The sequence below is a fragment of the Mauremys reevesii genome, linkage group 4, assembly GCF_016161935.1.
Source record: "Mauremys reevesii isolate NIE-2019 linkage group 4, ASM1616193v1, whole genome shotgun sequence".
Lineage (NCBI taxonomy): Eukaryota > Metazoa > Chordata > Testudines > Geoemydidae > Mauremys > Mauremys reevesii.
In genome coordinates, this window is record NC_052626.1 from 142958933 (window position 1) to 142977110 (window position 18178).

General features: G+C 55.4%; 1 protein-coding gene across 1 annotated transcript; it reads right to left on the bottom strand.

Annotated features, from left to right (window-relative positions):
- Positions 1-6488: 6488 nt before the first annotated feature.
- On the bottom strand, positions 6489-12978 carry LOC120404048 (glycine N-acyltransferase-like protein 3). The gene is made up of 5 exons (XM_039536056.1): positions 12886-12978; positions 9253-9360; positions 8820-8946; positions 8326-8446; positions 6489-6972 (listed from the first exon to the last, which is right to left on the bottom strand). The coding sequence occupies exons 1-5, from the start codon at positions 12961-12963 to the stop codon at positions 6489-6491; spliced, it is 918 nt and encodes a 305-aa protein (XP_039391990.1). The 5' UTR covers positions 12964-12978.
- Between the last annotated feature and the right edge of the window lie 5200 nt (positions 12979-18178).

Sequence of the window (18178 nt, forward strand, 5' to 3'; positions counted from 1 at the left end):
CTCTATGCTGTCAGTATTTCAAGTTTGGGCTGTGCTTCTGGGGGAAGCCTCCCAGACAAGCTGGTGTTAGCTCTGCCTAGCCTATTTGATGGCCCATTAAGGACCATTAAGGACACAATGGACCCATGGAGAGAAGGCAGACACGCCTTGTGACTCAGCAAAGTATGCAGGGACTGGCCCATGTGACTCCAGACTCCATATTTTTGCTGTAAAATTCCACAGTGAAGACAAAGGGATTCTTACACCTGGAAAAGTCTATATAAGGCCAATGCCTCATCTCCATCTTGTCTTCAATCCTGCTTCTGACCTCTGGAGGGACTTTGCTACAAACTGAAGCTTTACACCAGGGACTGAGGACCCATCCCAGCGGGGGATGCATTCCAGAGACTTAAATTGAACCTGCAGTTTACTCCAGCACTGCTGCAAGCCTGAACTAAGAACTTTGCCATTACTGTATGTAATTGATTGCATTTAACCAATTCTACCTCTCATCTCTACCTTTTTCCCTTTGTAAATAAACCTTTAGATTTTAGATTCTAAAGGATTGGCAACAGCGTGATTTGTGGGTAAGATCTGATGTGTATATTGACCTGGGTCTGGGGCTTGGTCCTTTGGGATCGAGGGAACCTTTTTCTTTTATTGGGGTGTTGGTTTTCATAACCATTCATCCCCAGGACGAGTGCACTGGTGGTGATACTGGGAGACTGGAGTGTCTAAGGAAATTGCTTGTGTGACTTGTGGTTAGCCAGTGGGGTGAGACCAAAGTCCTTTTTGTCTGGCTGGTTTGGTTTGCCTTAGAGGTGGAAAAACCCCAGCCTAGGGCTGTAACTGCCCTGTTTAAGCAATTAGTCCTGATTTGGCACTCTCAGTTGGGTCCCGCCAGAATCGCTCCGTCACACACACGAAGGGGCAGAGGATGCTGAATGCTCTGAGAAGAGACCCAGGAAGGTGAAGCCGTGTGAGCTTCTTGTCCTGGAGACAGTCTGCTCCGAGGGAGAGCACTGTGTATCCACCCCGCACCCAGCGCAATGGGGCCCCAATGACCCTGACTGTGAGCGCCCCACAGCAGGAAATGCATTTCCTATAACATACCAGGATTCAGATTGGGCCTTCTCATCACATTTGAAAGCCCCAGCCTCCTGGAAGACAGTGCCATGGTGAAAAGAGCCACTTTGGGTCAGATCAGCCAGTGGGGGGGGGGAACCAACAAAACCAGGGGATTGATCCCTGCGACAAAGTGGGAATTTTTGTAGTATTTTATGACCCCTGTATGTGCCTCAGTTTCCCCTCTGTGTTGCAGTGTTACCCCGTGGGGAAAAAAGGGAGAAAGTTTGCTCTCAGGGCAGGCTATGAGGCATAGGTGGGCATCACTTCCGTGTCTGGGTGGAGGAGAGAATCATTAAGGAACTAGTTGAATTTGACCCACATCAACAAAGGGGCCAGAGAGACAACGCAAGTCCCCATGGTTTATGGATTTCAGGGAAGCTGAGAAAAGACCCCACCTGGTGAACAAAGGACGGATAGGGGAAGATAGGGGATTGTGACAGAATGTACCCTTGTGTTCACACCGTACCCACTGTTGTAATAATCTTTGTACAACCTTGCAGGGTATTATTTGTAAATGTATAATTTGCCGGTCAGTATTGCCCTGATAAAATATGTGTGTGGCAGCATTGTACATGAAGTGATAAGATTCCCCTTTATGGTGTTAACACGTGTTCTAACCTGAGGCTGGCAAATAGGCCTGTCTCAACGAAGGAAGGGGGGGCTCTACTTAATTTACATTTAAGCAACAAACAGAGTCATCAAGCAGGAAGGGAAACAAAAGAAACTCCAACAGGGGAGGAAAAAGCACCAGGGAGCATCCTTCAGTACAGACTCTCTCTCCTGAATCTCAGCTGCAAATGTTTTCCAAGTGTTTCTGCCCTCTGTGGAGAAAGAAGTGGTTCAGGACTATTTAGAAAAGCTGGACGAGCACAAGTCCATGGGGCCGGATGCGCTGCATCCGAGGTTGCTAAAGGAGTTGGGAGATGTGATTGCAGAGCCACTGGCCATTATCTTTGAAAACTCATGGTGATTGAGGGAGGTCCCGGATGACTGGAAAAAGGCTAATGTAGTGCCCATCTTTAAAAAAGGGAAGAAGGAGGATTCAGAGAACTACAGGCCATCAGCCTCACCTCAGTCCCTGGAAAAATCATGGATCAGGTCCTTAAGGAATCAATTTTGAAGCACTTTGAGGAGAAGAAAGTGATCAGGAACAGTCAGCCTGACTAACCTAATTGCCTTCTATGACAAGATAACCAGCTCTGCGGATGACGGGAAAGCAGTGGACGGTCTCCCACAGTAATCTTGACAGCAAGTTAAAGAAGTATAGGCTGGATGAATGGACTATAAAGTGGATAGAAATCTGATTAAATCATCAGGCTCAATGGGTAATGATCAATGGCTCCATGTCCAGTTGGCAGCTGGTTTCAAGCAGAGTGCCCCAAGGGTCGGTCCTGGGGATGGTTTTGTTCAATATCTTCATTAATGATCTGGAGGATGGTGTGGATTGTACTCTCAGCAAGTTTGCAGATGACTCTAAACTGGGAGGAGTGGTAGATATGCTGGAGGGTAGGGATAGGATACAGATGGACCTAGACAAATTAGAGGATTGGGCCAAAAGAAATCTGATGAGGCTTAACAAGGACAAGTGCAGAGTCCTGCACTTAGGATGGAAGAATCCCATGCACTGCTACAGACTAGGGACCGAGTGGTTAGGCAGCAGTTCTGCAGAAAAGGGCCTAGGGGCTATGGTGGATGGGAAGCTGGATATGAGTCGACAGTGTGCCCTTGTTGCCAAGAAGGCTAACGGCATTTTGGGCTGTATAAGTAGGAGCATGGCCAGCATATTGAGGGACGTGATCGTTGCTGTAGGAAGCAGGTGAGGCAGATTTGGTAAACATAGTGTGAAGGGGCTATTCAAGTAATTGGAGCACTTAACTAACAATGGACTTTGAGAGACACCAATCCCCATCTGACCTTTCCTGGGAATATTCAAACTAACATGTAAACAATGGCGTGGGCCTGCAAAAAGCTGAATCGTTCATAGACAGGTGACTTGCCCGGTGACTAGAGACCCCATTGTGTGGCTGTGATGTGGCACAAGAGAAAGACTATATAAGGCCCTGGAAGCCCCTCCATTTTGTCTTCAGCTGGCTGAAGAGGTAGCCTCTCCATCCCAAAGAGATGCCTGAAAGAAACTGGAAAAAACGACAGTACCTATGGGGGTGTGAGTAATTGTTGGACCCAGACTAGGAATGAGTCTAGTCTGTCAAAGAATCTTATTGGAACATCTCTGAGGGTGAGATTTACCTGCATTTAGTTTCCTACTGCATTAGGCTTAGATCTGTGTGTTTTGTTTTATTTTGCTTGGTAACTTACTTTGTTCTGTCTGTTATTGCTTGGAACCACTTAAATCCCACTTTTTATATGTAATAAAATCACTTTTTACTTATTAAGTAACCCAGAGCAAGTAATTAATTCCTGGGGGAGCAAACAGCTGTGCAGAACTCTCTATCGGTATTATAGGGGGCAGACAATTTATGAGTTTACCCTGTATAAACTTTATACAGAGTAAAACGGATTCACTGGGGCTTTGGATCCCATTGGGAACTGGATGTCTGGGTGCTAGAGACAGGAACACTTCTTAAGCTGTTTTCAGTTAAGTCTGCAGCTTTGGGGGCACGTGATTCAAACCTGGAGGTTTGTGTTGAACTAGACTGGCGTGTCTGGCTCAACAAGACAGGATACTGGAGACCCAAGCTGGCAGGGCAAACGGGCTCAGAGGTAGTCTCAGGACATCAGGTGGCAGCCCCAAGGGGGTCTCTGTGACCGAACCAGTCACAGTGCATCTAGGATTGCCAACCCTCCAGGAATTAAAGATTAATCTGTTATGTCATGTGATGAAACTTTCAGGAATACGTCCAACCAAACCTGGCAACCCTAGGCACAGCTCTGTAAGAATGTGTGAGTTTCTAGTCCAAGTTTAATGTTAAACGCTTGTTTCAGTGTTGTTTGCGCTCCCAATCTCCATTTTGAATTCCAGGTGGTGCCATCTTGTATGTGGCCTCAGCAACTCTGAAACTGGGCCTTCGGCACCAGCGAGCCCTGTCTCCCTGCAGCAAATGCAGCCAAAGCCAGACTCCTGCCAGAGACTTGTCCTGGGCCCCTTCAGGACGTGATGCTCCCAGTGAGGATCTGCAGCGACAGCGGCCAGCCTGTGCAAACCAAGGATAAGTCACCTGGCTACAGGAGGTGAGCATCCTTAGCTCAGTGCAGAGAGACAGGGGCTCGGCCAGCATTCAGTGCACCCAGTATGAGGGGTCTACCCAGCCCAGCTGCTGTCTCCATCTGTCAGCCCCAGGGCAGAGCTGCTGTGTCTCTGTGAGCCAAGGTCTTATCACCCCTCCTGTCTCCTCTCGGTCCGTTGTCCTGCCCTAGCAAAGCATGCTGGGTTCACACGGTCAGCGTGCTGGGGCTTCCGCTGAGTCTTGATTGGTCAGTGCTTGGGGTTCCCATTTTCCTCTCGGCTCCTCCATTGACATGGGTCGGTTTCTGCCAGTCCGGTAACGCCCATGTGCATCACCCCAGACACGTCCGTGAAGGTGCAAACAATTCGATGTTTATTGGGATGAACTTTTAGCTAGAAATGATTTCAATTGTTTTTCTCAGTGTCCCCCTTCCCACCTCTGACACCACAGAGCCGTGCCTGTGTCCCTGTTCCCATTCCCTCCCTTTACTTCCTGATTGACTGCAGACTATATAGTAAAACTTGAGTTCTGCTTAGCCATATTTCAACCAATTATTTTACTGAAATTTAAATAACGAATGTTAACATATTGGAACATGATTATTTAACCAATTATATCCCACTACCTTAATTGGTTTACACCCAACAAAATTAATTACACAGCAGACAGAAACAATCACAGAACCAGGCAAAGATTATACAGACAAACAATAGGGAAGTGGGGGACTACAGTGACAGAACAACAAAGAAATGAGGATTTCACACCCCAGCTATTGGTGAGTTCTTGCCAGACAGGATGCTACCAAACTAAGTTTCCTTTAAATCTTCTAGGCTCTTCCCTTTCTCTGGAGGTGACAGCTCGGATCACCTTTCTAACAGCCCAAAGCTGCCTTATTTCAGGGTGACTGGTGAGGACGTGACCGTTTGCTTCCCAGCTTATGGCTGCCTTTGCTGCTTAGCCAAAGGCCTTAGGCTAAGAACAGGGCCTCAGACTAGCACAGCGAGAGAAGGCCTATAAACAGGCAGACTGTGATTTTGATTCTCGTTCTGTACCCCTATAACTAGCTAAGTGATAAGAATACACCTACATTCTTAAAGTCTAGGCCTTTGCCGACAGGCCTGAATATCTGTATCCTAACTCTCCACCTCTTTTTTAATTAGTGTTCCAGACTTCCCATTATAGTGGGCCGGAGAAGGTTGGGTTTGGGTTCTTTGTCCCGGGTCCTAGCAGCGGCCGCGAGCCACTTAGGGGCAGTTTGGGTTTCAGGTCCTGGTGGAGCCCAGCGTGCAGGCTCGGTGCGGGGAATCGGGGCAGAGGCAGCCCCCTGTGTCTGGGAATGGAGGTCTGGGCTGTGGCAGGGCGCGCGGTCTCCTTGTTCAATGTGTTTCCCTCTCTCTCTCATGACATGGAGTCCCCGGGCGATGCTCTGGAACTGCTCCCCACAAAGCCAGTCAGGACGTTGGGGAGCCTCCTCTCCCTTGGAGCAGACTGTCTCCGGGGCAAGAAGCTCACACGGCTTCACCTTCCTGGGTCTGACCTTGGAGCATTCAGCATCTGCCCCTCCATGCGCTTCCCACAGTGAGTCCGCCCAGGCGGGGTCCTGGGGAAGCCACAAGGTCCTGCATGCACCTGCACGTCTTCTGTGTGTGGGGAGTCCCCTCCCCCCAACCCCATGGCCCACTGGGGCTGCAGCTGGGAGGAGCTACATGGGGAGGAGCAGCCTGTGCACTGGGGCTGGCAGGGGGCAGGTCGCCTGCCCAGGGCTGAGGACGTCCATTCTGGGGGAAGGGAGAAGAGCGGATGCTCCTCCCTGTGTTCAGGCCCAGCAGGGCTCTACAGTGGGGAAGGGAGCGGGAGTGGGAGAGCGCCCCCTGCTGAGCCCACAGCACAGGGCACGGAGGCAGCACTGTGAGCGGAGAGCGCCCCCTGCTGAGCCCTGACTGCCAGGGGATAATGGAGCATGAGCTACTCTCCTCCACCAGGCCCCGGCTTCCCAAGGGCTGACAGCTGAGCTCCCCTGGTGCCTGGTCAGTGTGTCCCCTTCTCGGGGGTGGCAGGTCCCTGGGCAGGGCTGGGCCATGTCCCCATCTCCTCCCCTCCCCCAGGGCTATGTGCTGGCAGAGCGTGGCTGTCCCCCAGAGCTGGGTGCAGGGCTCTAGGCCGTGTCCCCTTCTCTGCCTCTCCCCTCCCCCTGTGCTATTGGGTGTGTGGCCGTTCCCCAGAGCTGGGCGCAGGGTCCTGGGCCGAGTCCAGGGCACTGGCTGGCTGGGACTGGGCGAACCCGGGCCTCACCACCAGCAGGTAGAACACCCCAGGCAGGATGCGGAAGCCGAGGCGTTGCAGGGTGTGCAGCGAAGGCTCGTTGTGGGGCAGCACCCCGGTGTAAACAGGGAAGCCGCGGGCATGCAACTGTGCCGCCAGCATCCCCAACACGGCCCTTATGTGGTGCTGGCCACGATGCTCCGGGAGGGTGTAACCGTGTGTCAGGAAAGCTAGCGGGGCACTGAGGCACCAGGAGATGGGGGTCCCCTCAGGGTCCAGCAGGCAGGCGCTGGGGAAATGGCGGATCAGGAGGCTCAGGTAGCGCAGGCTCCATCTGTTCTCCCCAAACGTCCAGGTGTCTCTGAGCAGCAGGGCGTGGGCGGGGGACACGGGGGCCAGCCTGAGCCCCCTGTCAGGCCTGCAAGACAGGGCAGGGAGATGAGAGACATGTGGGGGGCGGGGGGTGAGCACAGTGGAGATTGACCTGGCAAGGGGAGGGGGTGAGTGTGGAAGGGTGTGGGGGGTAAATAGAAACAGCATGGGCAGGGGAAGGGGTAAGTCTAGGGGAGGGGAGTGGGGAGCGACCCAACATGGGAGGTGTGACCACAGGGGGACATTGACCCAGCTTAGGGGGCAGGGATTGAGCTGGTATGACATGGCATAGGAGGGGAGCAGGGTCCGGCGGCACCATCCTCTTCCCGGTTGTGGGGCTGAGCTGGGCTAGACAGAAAAATTTTTTTGTGGGGGGTGGGGGTGGTTTGCTGAATCCCAAACGGGGGTGGTGGGGCCTGGGAAGGATCCTGGGGGGGGGGGGGGGCCCACCAAGCTCTGAAGGCAGCGCCACCGCCAGCAGCAGCCCAGAGCTACGGGGGGCGTGGTATGGCATTGCCACCCCTCCTGCTGCATAACATTTGGCCTTTGCACTGGGAGAGGAGGCTATGGCAAATCCTGGGTGACTATAGCCCCCATAACGCTCCCCTCCGTGCCCCCCATGGAGGGGAGGGAGGCTGGAGTGGGACTGACCTGGCACAGGGAGAAGGGGGGTGAGGCTGAGGGGCGATAGATCCCGGGTGGGAGGGGGGAAGGGATCAAGCCAGGAGGCAGCACATGGGGGGAAGGTGACCCCCGGGGGTGAGGAGATCGACACACTCCCGCGGCCTCAGCACAGGGGCTGTCTGACAGGGCCCAGTCCAGCCCCAGCAGAGCCATCGCTGCCGATGGGCCGTGGCTAAGCTCAGCTCCTGACATGAAAGCACCAGGGCTCAGTGGGCAGCGAACCCCCTGCCCGGGGACCTACCCGCTGACAGGGAAGGGGGGACCAGGGGGCTCTGTGCTTGGAGCCCCCTCCCCTCAGAGGGGACGGCTCTGGGGTCAAGGACCCCTGGCTGCCCGTCCCAGGATATGGAAGGGTTACAGGCTGCCCCTCCCCCTGCTCTCCCCATCCTGGGGCCAAGGAGGTTCCTTGGCCAGGCTGGGCTGCCCCTGCCCCCTGGCGAAGCTCTAGGGCTGACTCAGCCCTGCCCCGGAGCAGGATGGGAAATCCTTGGCAGCATGTGCCCAAGGCCTGGGGCTGTGGTGATGGCCTCACTCTGCCAGCACCGTTAGCCTGGGGAACTCATTGACACCAGATCTGGGGCGCAATGGAGGCCTCTGGCCTGGCACCCCAGGGTCCCTCCCTTCCCCCAGCCCCGCTCCCCCCTCCATCTATCACAGGCTGGTTGTGTGCATTGCCCCATTCTCTCTCACACACCCCATATCTGGGGGCACCTACCGGTACTGGGGCATGGCAGGCGGGTCTGGGTGCAGCAGTGGCCGGTGCGGATACATCTCCATCTCAAGGCCCCTGGCCCTGGCGATGTCCCTGATGGTCTCATATACCCCGTCCTGCAGCCCTGCAGGGACAGCCATGCGCTGTCAGCAGGGCCCCCCAAAACGTGCCCATGGATGTGGGGGGCCCAGCTTGGTGGGGGAGAGCAGCAGGGAGGGGCCAAGGGCCACTGTGAGCCGGCATGACCCAACTGGGGGTTCCCAAGCTTGGCGCATTCGGGATCCTGGGTCTGGATGGAGAAGGGGCCCAGGCGAGCTCCTTGGGGCTATTGGCCTGTGGGGAATGGGCAGGGACTCAGGTGGACCCCTTAGGGCTGTTCGCCTATGTGGGGAGAGGGGCCTGGGCCAGCTCCTCAGGGCTATTGGCCTGTGGGGGAGGGGAGCGGTCCTGCCCCCCATGTGGCAGGTGCTGGATGGAGCAGGGCTTCAGGGGCTCACCCAGTATCTGGAAGGCCTGGCCCCAGTCCACGGCGCGGCTGTTCCCCAGCAGGGCCCGGCAGGCGCCCTCGTCCCGGTAAAAGGCCGTGTACAAATTGGTGAAAAAATCACTTGGGTCCCGCGCCACCTGCAAGGGGGACACTGCCTGGGGGTGAGCACAGCCTCTGCCTCCAGCCCCAAGTAAGAGATTGAGGTGGGGGGAAGGGGCCCTGTGAACAGAGCCAGGGGGCTTAGGGAAGAATTGGATGGGGGGGTCTGGGCAGCAGAAAGGGGAGACAAGCTGTGGGGAGGTGGGGCAGCCAGGATGGGGAGGGGTAGAGATGACACCAAGCAGGGAAAGGGGCAAGGAAGTCGGGGAGGGGAGTGGGACAGTGATGGTGTCAGGCGGGGGAGGGGAGCGGGGCAGTTGGGAGGGGCCCAACAAAGGCCGCACTTCTCTGCGTGGCCGGGTGAGGACCATTTTGAACTCTGGCCATGAATCCATCAGCACCTCCTGGCCAGCCGGGTTCCCGCGGTTCACATGCATCACAGCGCCGTAGACCTGCCAAGACACAGGGGTCAGAGTCTGGGGATGTCCTGTGTCCCCAGGATCGGTGCTGGGCCCCAGCTTTTACTCTGCCCCTTGGAGGAGCCCTCAAAGTGCCAGCCCCCCAGGGGGCCCCACTCTTCCTGCAGGGCAGGCCAGGGCCTCTGAGATGGAGCCTCTGGGCTCCAGCCCTCCTGCTCCACCCCACGAGCTCTGCCCGGTGCCTCCCACTGAGCCAGACCCCTGGAGAGACCTGGCCGCTCTTCGGGGGCTCCCACACCCCAGCCTGGGTTTGCAGTGACACCCGGCAGCATTGTCGAGCCAGGCCAGTTTATGAGTCACGGAGCAGCCTTAGGTCAGCAGAGAGAACGGGGGGTAAAGCAGTATCCATTGCGGTCAGCCGGGGCCCAGCCAAGCTGGAGTGAAAGACCCTTTCCAGGCTGTCTCTGTCTCGTCTGACCTCCTTGGCCAGCTCCAGGTGAGATCCTCCATCTTTGTCCAGCACCCCCCACCTCCCAGTCCTGTGCTCTCAAGCTGGGGTCTCTGCTCAGCCTCCCGGCTGAGAGGCAGGAAATCCAGGAGTCGGCAGCACTTGCCTTGTCTCTCTGGCCCCTTTGGGGATCTGAGTTGATTTCAACAAGTTTCTTAAGGACACTTTATTCCTCCCTCAGAGGGAGGTGACACCCACCCCTATAAAAACCTCGTTATCTCTATCCTGATTCTTGCTTACATATTTATACCTGCCTCTGGAAATTTCCCTGGGGTGTCCTGACCCCTCAGCTGGGGTAGGGAGTGACCCCTTAAGCATTTGGGGGATGGGTGTAGGTGTGTCCCCCCACAAGGCTGGTCTTAGCCCAGCCATGTCTCTGGGGCGCTGGTGTCCCAGGGTCTGGTGATGCAGGGGGCTTCCCTACGCTGGTTGTGTCCCAACCCCAGGGCTGTGTGTACACCAGGAATCCATTTCCCCTCCTGGGGTTAACCTGTTGCCCTCACCCCAGGCCAGGACCCCCCTGCTGGCAGGCTGCAATTCCAGGTCTTAAGCTTTGCCATGCTCTGCCCGTGTCTGCCCATGCTCAGCTGGGGTCTCAGCTCCAATCCGGTTCAGCTGTGACTCTGTTTCCCCAGGAAGAGCAGCCTGTGAGCTGGCTCCCTTGGCCACAGCCTCAGCCTCCCTGAGTCCTGTGATCGCACTGGGATCGGAGCCGTCGGGAGGGCTTCTCCCAGTAGCCAGGTGGCTTCCATTTAGGTCCCACCCTGGGTCTCTTGCACATCCCAAAACTCTTTTATGTAAACCTCAGGTGTCAGCTCAAACATAAGCAGTGGAGCCTTTTTTAACAGTTCCCAGCCCCCAGTATTAACGCCGCCCATCTGGCTGTACGGCTCTGTGGCTTTGAGGGACCGAGTATGGGGGTGAGACAGCAGAGCCGGTCTGCAGAGTCAGCCAGGTTCAAATCACAACCCTTCTCAAAGGCAGTGAGGTTGGTGTCTACAGCCCCTCCTCCTCCTTAAACGGACAATTTGGTATCCAGCTCCCTGCGGAATCCAGCATCCCTGGGGCCTTTGCCCACTTACCCCTTGATGGGTTCTCTCGCCTCCACATCTCCAGATCAAGCTTTTGCTACATTTCTTCACGTTTTTGCTGCTTCTCACAGCCAGCTGGTTCCCTAGCGCTAGCGCCTTTGCTTTCCACGCTAACTCCTACCGCTTCAAATCCATTGGAGGGGAACCAGGTTGTGAGGACACCCTGCTGCTGCTTCTGTCACTCTCGGACCCTCATCAAACCCCACCTGCGTCTGGAACCTGCCGCTGAGTCCTGTCACCCTTCTCCAGCCTGCAATCAGCTGCGTCCTGTTGAACTTCCCAACGGTTCGCCCTTTCTCCTTGCACAGGTTTGCGATGTGGATCGTAGGGTGGTGGTTATACACCATTTTCTTGCTGTTTCCTTTGACGGACTGTGCTTTGCTACTGGCACATTCAGTAGCCCACTGCTGGCACTAACTGAAAGCAAACTGCCTGTGTCGCTTAGCAGTGCGAGCAAAATCAATCTCCTTCCCCCACTGGGTAGCCAGGGGAAACTGAGGCACACATAGGATTCATGCAAATATTACAAAAATGCCCATTTTATCAAGGGTGTAGCTGGGGCAGGAGGAAGGAGTCAGAGCCATGGCGAGGACCAGGAGGAATTTCAGAACTGGGGGATGGGAGGTGCTGGTGGTCAGAGCCATGATTGGCAGGCACCCAGCTGTCCTACACTGTGATTGGCTGCCATGGAGCTGCCCACATGTTCATTAGCTTTACGCAAAACCTGCCCAGACTGAGATTGGCTGGCACAGAGCCTGCTTGTGCTCTGATTCAATGGGCAAGTCCTGGCGGCTACGCTGGGTGAGCAGCAGGCATTGGTGCTGGGTATGGACTTATGGAGGCAGGGGGCAAGTGAGGAGATGGCTCACGGGGAGGCTCCCTGACTACCTCTAACCTGGGGGAGGGGCCTGCCCTCCTGCTGCTACCCCAACCCAGGGCAGGGGGCCTGTGTGACAAAGTAGAAGCTTTCTGTAGTATCTTTCTGAGTCCCATGTGTACCTCAGTTGCCCTCTGCGTCCTGTACTGCTCTGCGCAGCGTGTGAAGGGGAGGGACGGGTTGTGACTCATGTAACAGCCTGGCTGGAGACCAGCATCATTAACCAAGGGAATAAACTACACACGTGCCAGGAGCGTCTGGAGAGACCATGGAAACCCCAGTGGCTGGGGTGGACGTTCACACCGAGCGAGCGAGATTCCCCCCTTACGGCTCTGCAGCCGAGAGGCCCCCAGCTGAAGAACAGCGGCCCCGAGGGGTCAGGATACGGGGCTAAGAGCCGGCTTTTGCAGGGTCTCAGCAGCTGTCACCTTGGCCTAAGAACAACGGGACAGAGCCAGAGCCAGCCATGGGGACCATGACGTCTTGGCTGGCTCATTGGCCAGGCTGGGCTGTGGCTTAACCTTTGATTCCCTGTGCTAACCTGAGGAGTCTGTAGCCAGGGGACTAATGAACCGCTCCTGTGTTTTGCAAAGGCTGCCGGGGGCTCTGCCAAAACCCACCGCAGGGGCCCGGTCCAAGCCTCTCGCGGGCGTCTGGCTCAGCTACACTCGCTGTAGGGAGCCACGGAGAGAGATGGGAGGGCTGGTGTCAAAAGCCCAGTGGTGGAGGTCACGGTCCTGCCTCTGTGAGCTGTGTGCAGCCTCGGGCCCTGGCCCACTCCAGGGGTCGCTCCCAGGGGCCTGGTGACAGGCTGGGGTACAGCACATCCCCTGTGGATCTATGAGAGCCTGCCCAGCCCCTGAACTGCTGCCCCCCGACCTGCAGAAAGGGTCTTCCCCCCAAACTGCTACCCCCGACCAGGTGGAGGGGCCAGCCCTCCATGTACCCCCGACCCAGGGGATTGCACCCCAGCCCAATATGTGCCCCATCACCCAGGGGACTCCGAGGGACTTTCCCCTGCTCTTTGCCCAGCCCGAGGGTGGGAGGGTTCGGCCCTGCAGTGACGGGCAAGTCCTGGTCACCGGCAGCGTGTCAGGCAGGCCCCGCCGTAGCATCCCCTCCAGCAGCCGCAGCTTGGAGGCACAGCTCAGGATCAGCATCGCTGGCCGGGTTGGGCCTTCACAGCTTCCAGCAGGACAATGCGAGGGACACCTGTGGGGCAGGAGACCCATCAGTTCCCTCTGACTGTCTCCTCCCAACCCCAGGGACCAGCTGCCAGCTCCCAGCCCTGCCAAAATAGCAAACACTGTGTAGACCCCACAACAGCTCACCAGTCTGTGCGCAGCCCCCCGTGTGTTCACCAGAGACCTTACACTACCTAACCTAACCGGTCTGTGCGCAGCGCCTGTGCTCACCAGAGAAACTACCATAACTCACCAGTCTGTGCATGGTGCCCGTGCTCACCGAGACACTAGCATAGCTCACCAGTCTGTGCATGGTCCCCGTGCTCCCCAGAGACACTACCATAACTCACCAGTCTGTGCGCAGCCCCTGTGCTCACAAGACACCCTACAATAACTCACCAGTCTGGGTGCAGCCCCTGTGCTCACAAGAGACCCTACAATAACTCACTAGTCTGTGCCCAGCGCCGGTGCTCACCAGAGACCCTACAATAACCCACCAGTCTGGGTGCAGCCCCTGTGCTCACCAGATACTCCACAATAAGAAGGCTGCTCTAAGGCCATGTGATGCCAGAGCTGCCCGCACAGGGCTACGGTCCCACTCACCTGGGGTGACTCCGTGCCAGGGGAAGGAGCAGTTCCTGGGTGTCTGTGGAGCTGCCAGGTCCCTGGCTCTTTCTCCTTCTGGGGCTGCTCCAGACTCTTATCCCCGAGCGAATGAACCATTAACAGAGTCTGCCAGTCCTGGAACCCAGAGGCGGTGATATCCCTGCAGCTGCACGGCACAGTTGATTGGGATTTTGCTCTGGGCAGAGGTCGAGGGAGCTCTGGGGAAAGGAAGCCAGAGCGACAAGGCAAATTCCCATGGTTTATGGATTTTAGGGAAGCTGAGAAAAGTCCCCACCTCGTGAACAAAGGACTGAGAGGGGGAAGATACAGGATTGTGACAGAAAGTACCCTTGTGTTCACACCGTACCCACTGTTGTAATAATCTTTGTACAACCTTGCAAGATATTATTTGTAAATGTATAATTTGCCAGTCAGTATTTCCATGATAAAATATGTGTGTGACAACAATGTACGTAAAGTGATAAGATTCCCCTTTATGGTGTTAACATGTGCTCTAACCTGAGGTTGGCAAACAGGCCTGTCTCAACAAAGGAAGGGGTGCTCGGCTTAATTTACATTTAAGCAACAGAGTCATCAAGCAGGAAGGGAAACAAAAGAAACTCCAACAGGGGAGGAAAAAGCACAAGGGAGCATCCTTCAGTACAGACTCTCTCTCCTGAATCTCAGCTGCAAATGTTTTCCAAGTGTTTCTGCCCTCTGTGAAGAAAGAAGTGGTTCAGGACTATTCAGAAAAGCTGGACGAGCACTGTGACGATGCGGTTCTGGCAGGACCCAACTGACAGTGCCAATTCAGGACAAATCACTTAAAACAGGGCAGTTCCAGCCCAAGGCTGGGGTGTTTCCTCCTCTAAGGAGCCAGCCATGGGGCCTGCGACATCTTGGCTGGCTCATTGGCCAGGCTTGGCCAGGCTGGGCTGTGGCTTAACCTTTGATTCCCTGTGCTAACCTGAGGAGTCTGTAGCCAGGGGACTAATGAACCGCTCCTGTGTTTTGCAAAGGCTGCCGGGGTCTCTGCCAACACCCACCGCAGGGGCCCGGTCCAAGCCTCCCACGGGCGTCTGGCTCGGCTGCATTCGCTGCAGGGAGCCACGGGGAGAGATGGGAGGGCTGGTGTCAAAGGCCCAGTGGTGAAGGTGGCGGCCCTGCCCCTGTGAGCTGTGTGCAGCCTCGGGCCCTGGCCCACTCCAGGGGGTCACTCCCAGGGGTCTGGTGACAGGCTGGGGTACAGCACATCCCCTGTGGATCTATGAGAGCCTGCCCAGCCCCTGAACTGATGACCCCTGACCTTCAGAAAGGGTCTGCCCCCCAAACTGCTACCCCCTGACCAGGTGGAGGGGCCAGCCCGCCACGTACCCCCGACCCAGGGGATTGCACCCCAGCCCAATCTGTACCCCATCACCCAGGGGACTCCGAGGGACTTTCCCCTGCTCTCTGCCCAGCCTGAGGGTGGGAGGGTTCGGCCCTGCGGTGGCGGGCGAGTCCTGGTCACCGGCAGCATGTCAGGCAGGCCCCGCCATAGCATCCCCTCCAGCAGCCGCAGCTTGGAGGAACAGCTCAGGATCAGCATTGCTGGCTGGGATGGGCCTTCACAGCTTCCAGCAGGACAGTGCAAGGGACACCTGTGGGGCAGGAGACCCATCAGTTCCCTCTGACTGTCTCCTCCCAACCCCAGAGACCAGCTGCCAGCTCCCAGCCCTGCCAAAATAGCAAACACTGTGTAGACCCCACAACAGCTCACCAGTCTGTGCACAGCCCCCTGTGTGTTCACCAGAGACCTTATACTACCTAACCGGTCTGTGCGCAGCGCCTGTGCTCACCAGAGACCCTACAATAACTTAACAGTATCTGCATGGCCCCCTGTGTGTTCATCAGAGACCCTACCATAACTCACCAGTCTGTGTGCAGTGCCTGTGCTCACCAGAGACCCTACAATAACTCACCAGTCTGGGTGCAGCCCCTGTGCTCACCAGTGACCCTACAATAACTCACCAGTCTGGGTGCAGCCCCTGTGCTCACCAGATACCCCACAATAAGAAGGCTGCTCTAAGGCCATGTGATGCCAGGGCTGCCCGTACAGGGCTACGGTCCCACTCACCTGGGGTGACTCCGTGCCAGGGGAAGGAGCAATTCCTGGGTGTCTGTGGAGCTGCCAGGTCCCTGCCTCTCTCTCCTTCCAGGGCTGCTCTAGCCTCTTATCCTTGAGCAAATGAACCATTAACAGAGTCTGCCAGTCCTGGAGCCCAGAGGCGGTGACAGCCTGTGACGATCTGGGAACGTTCTTAATGTTTTCTCTGAATACTGTGTTGGTGCCTCAGTGTCCCCTATGCAGCTCTTAAGTATCTAGGTGGTGGAATAAGGGTGTGTGATTGCTGCATAGCAAAGGGCCAGTGCACATAAATGCCTGACACTCTGTCTCCTAGCAACTGATGGCCTGGGCCCCTCCTCTGCAAAGGTGCCAACTGAAGGTGTTGGAGACAAAGAGGTCAGGTGACCTCTGGGCCTGGGAAAGGAACTGAGCAGAGAAGGAGGGGCTGGAGCGGGTTTTCAGGCTGGAGCTGGCTGGGGATGAGGAGTGAAATGCAGACGTGGCGGTCTGGCTCACTGCCCCCTAAAATGGACTCGGCCGAGGGGTCCCGTTCGCTGTACCTACAAGCTCTGTTTTAGAGCGTGTTCCTGTCATTGAATAAACCTCTGCTTTACTGGCTGGCTGAGAGTCACGTCTGACTGCGAAGTGGGGGTGCAGGACCCTGTGGCTTCCCCAGGACCCCGCCTGGGAAGCACACGAAGGGGCAGAGGATGCTGAATGCTCCAAGGAGAGACCCAGGAAGGTGAAGCCGTGTGAGCTTCTTGCCCTGGAGACAGTCTGCTCCGAGGGAGATCACTGTGTATCCGCCCGCACCCAGCGCAATGGGGCCCCAATGACCCTGACTGTGAGCGCCCCACAGCAGGAAATGCATTTCCTATAACATACCAGGATTCAGCTTGGGCCTTCTCATCACATTTGAAAGCCCCAGCCTCCTGGAAGACATGGTGAATAGAGCCACTTTGGGTCAGATCAGCCAGTGGGGGGGCGAGGAGGGGGGAAACCAAGGGATTGGTCCCTGCGACAAAGTGGGAATTTTTGTAGTATTTTATGACCCCTGTATGTGCCTCAGTTTCCCCTCTGTGCTGCAGTGTTACCCCGTGGGGAAAAAAGGGAGAAAGTTTGCTCTCAGGGCAGGCTATGAGGCATAGGTGGGCATCACTTCCCTGTCTGGGTGGAGGAGAGAATCATTAAGGAACTAGTTGAATTTGACCCACATCAACAAAGGGACCAGAGAGACAACGCAAGTCCCCATGGTTTATGGATTTCAGGGAAGCTGAGAAAAGACCCCCACCTGGTGAACAAAGGACTGAGAGGGGGAAGATAGGGGATTGTGACAGAATGTACCCTTGTGTTCACACCGTACCCACTGTTGTAATAATCTTTGTACAACCTTGCAAGGTATTATTTGTAAATGTATAATTTGCCGGTCAGTATTGCCCTGATAAAATATGTGTGTGGCAGCATTGTACGTGAAGTGATAAGATTCCCCTTTGTGGTGTTAACACGTGCTCTAACCTGAGGCTGGCAAACAGGCCTGTCTCAACAAAGGAATGGGGGCTCTACTTAATTTACATTTAAGCAACAAACAGAGTCATCAAGCAGGAAGGGAAACAAAAGAAACTCCAACAGGGGAGGAAAAAGCACCAGGGAGCATCCTTCAGTACTCTCTCTCCTGAATCTCAGCTGCAAATGTTTTCCAAGTGTTTCTGCCCTCTGTGGAGAAAGAAGTGGTTCAGGACTATTTAGAAAAGCTGGACGAGCACAAGTCCATGGGGACGGATGCGCTGCATCCGAGGTTGCTAAAGGAGTTGGGAGATGTGATTGCAGAGCCACTGGCCATTATCTTTGAAAACTCATGGTGATTGAGGGAGGTCCCGGATGACTGGAAAAAGGCTAATGTAGTGCCCATCTTTAAAAAAGGGAAGAAGGAGGATTCAGAGAACTACAGGCCATCAGCCTCACCTCAGTCCCTGGAAAAAGCATGGATCAGGTCCTTAAGGAATCAATTTTGAAGCACTTTGAGGAGAAGAAAGTGATCAGGAACAGTCAGCCTGACTAACCTAATTGCCTTCTATGACAAGATAACCAGCTCTGCGGATGACGGGAAAGCAGTGGACGGTCTCCCACAGTAATCTTGACAGCAAGTTAAAGAAGTATAGGCTGGATGAATGGACTATAAAGTGGATAGAAATCTGATTAAATCATCAGGCTCAATGGGTAATGATCAATGGCTCCATGTCCACTTGGCAGCTGGTTTCAAGCAGAGTGCCCCAAGGGTCGGTCCTGGGGACGGTTTTGTTCAATATCTTCATTAATGATCTGGAGGATGGCGTGGATTGTACTCTCAGCAAGTTTGCAGATGACTCTAAACTGGGAGGAGTGGTAGATATGCTGGAGGGTAGGGATAGGATACAGATGGACCTAGACAAATTAGAGGATTGGGCCAAAAGAAATCTGATGAGGTTTAACAGGGACAAG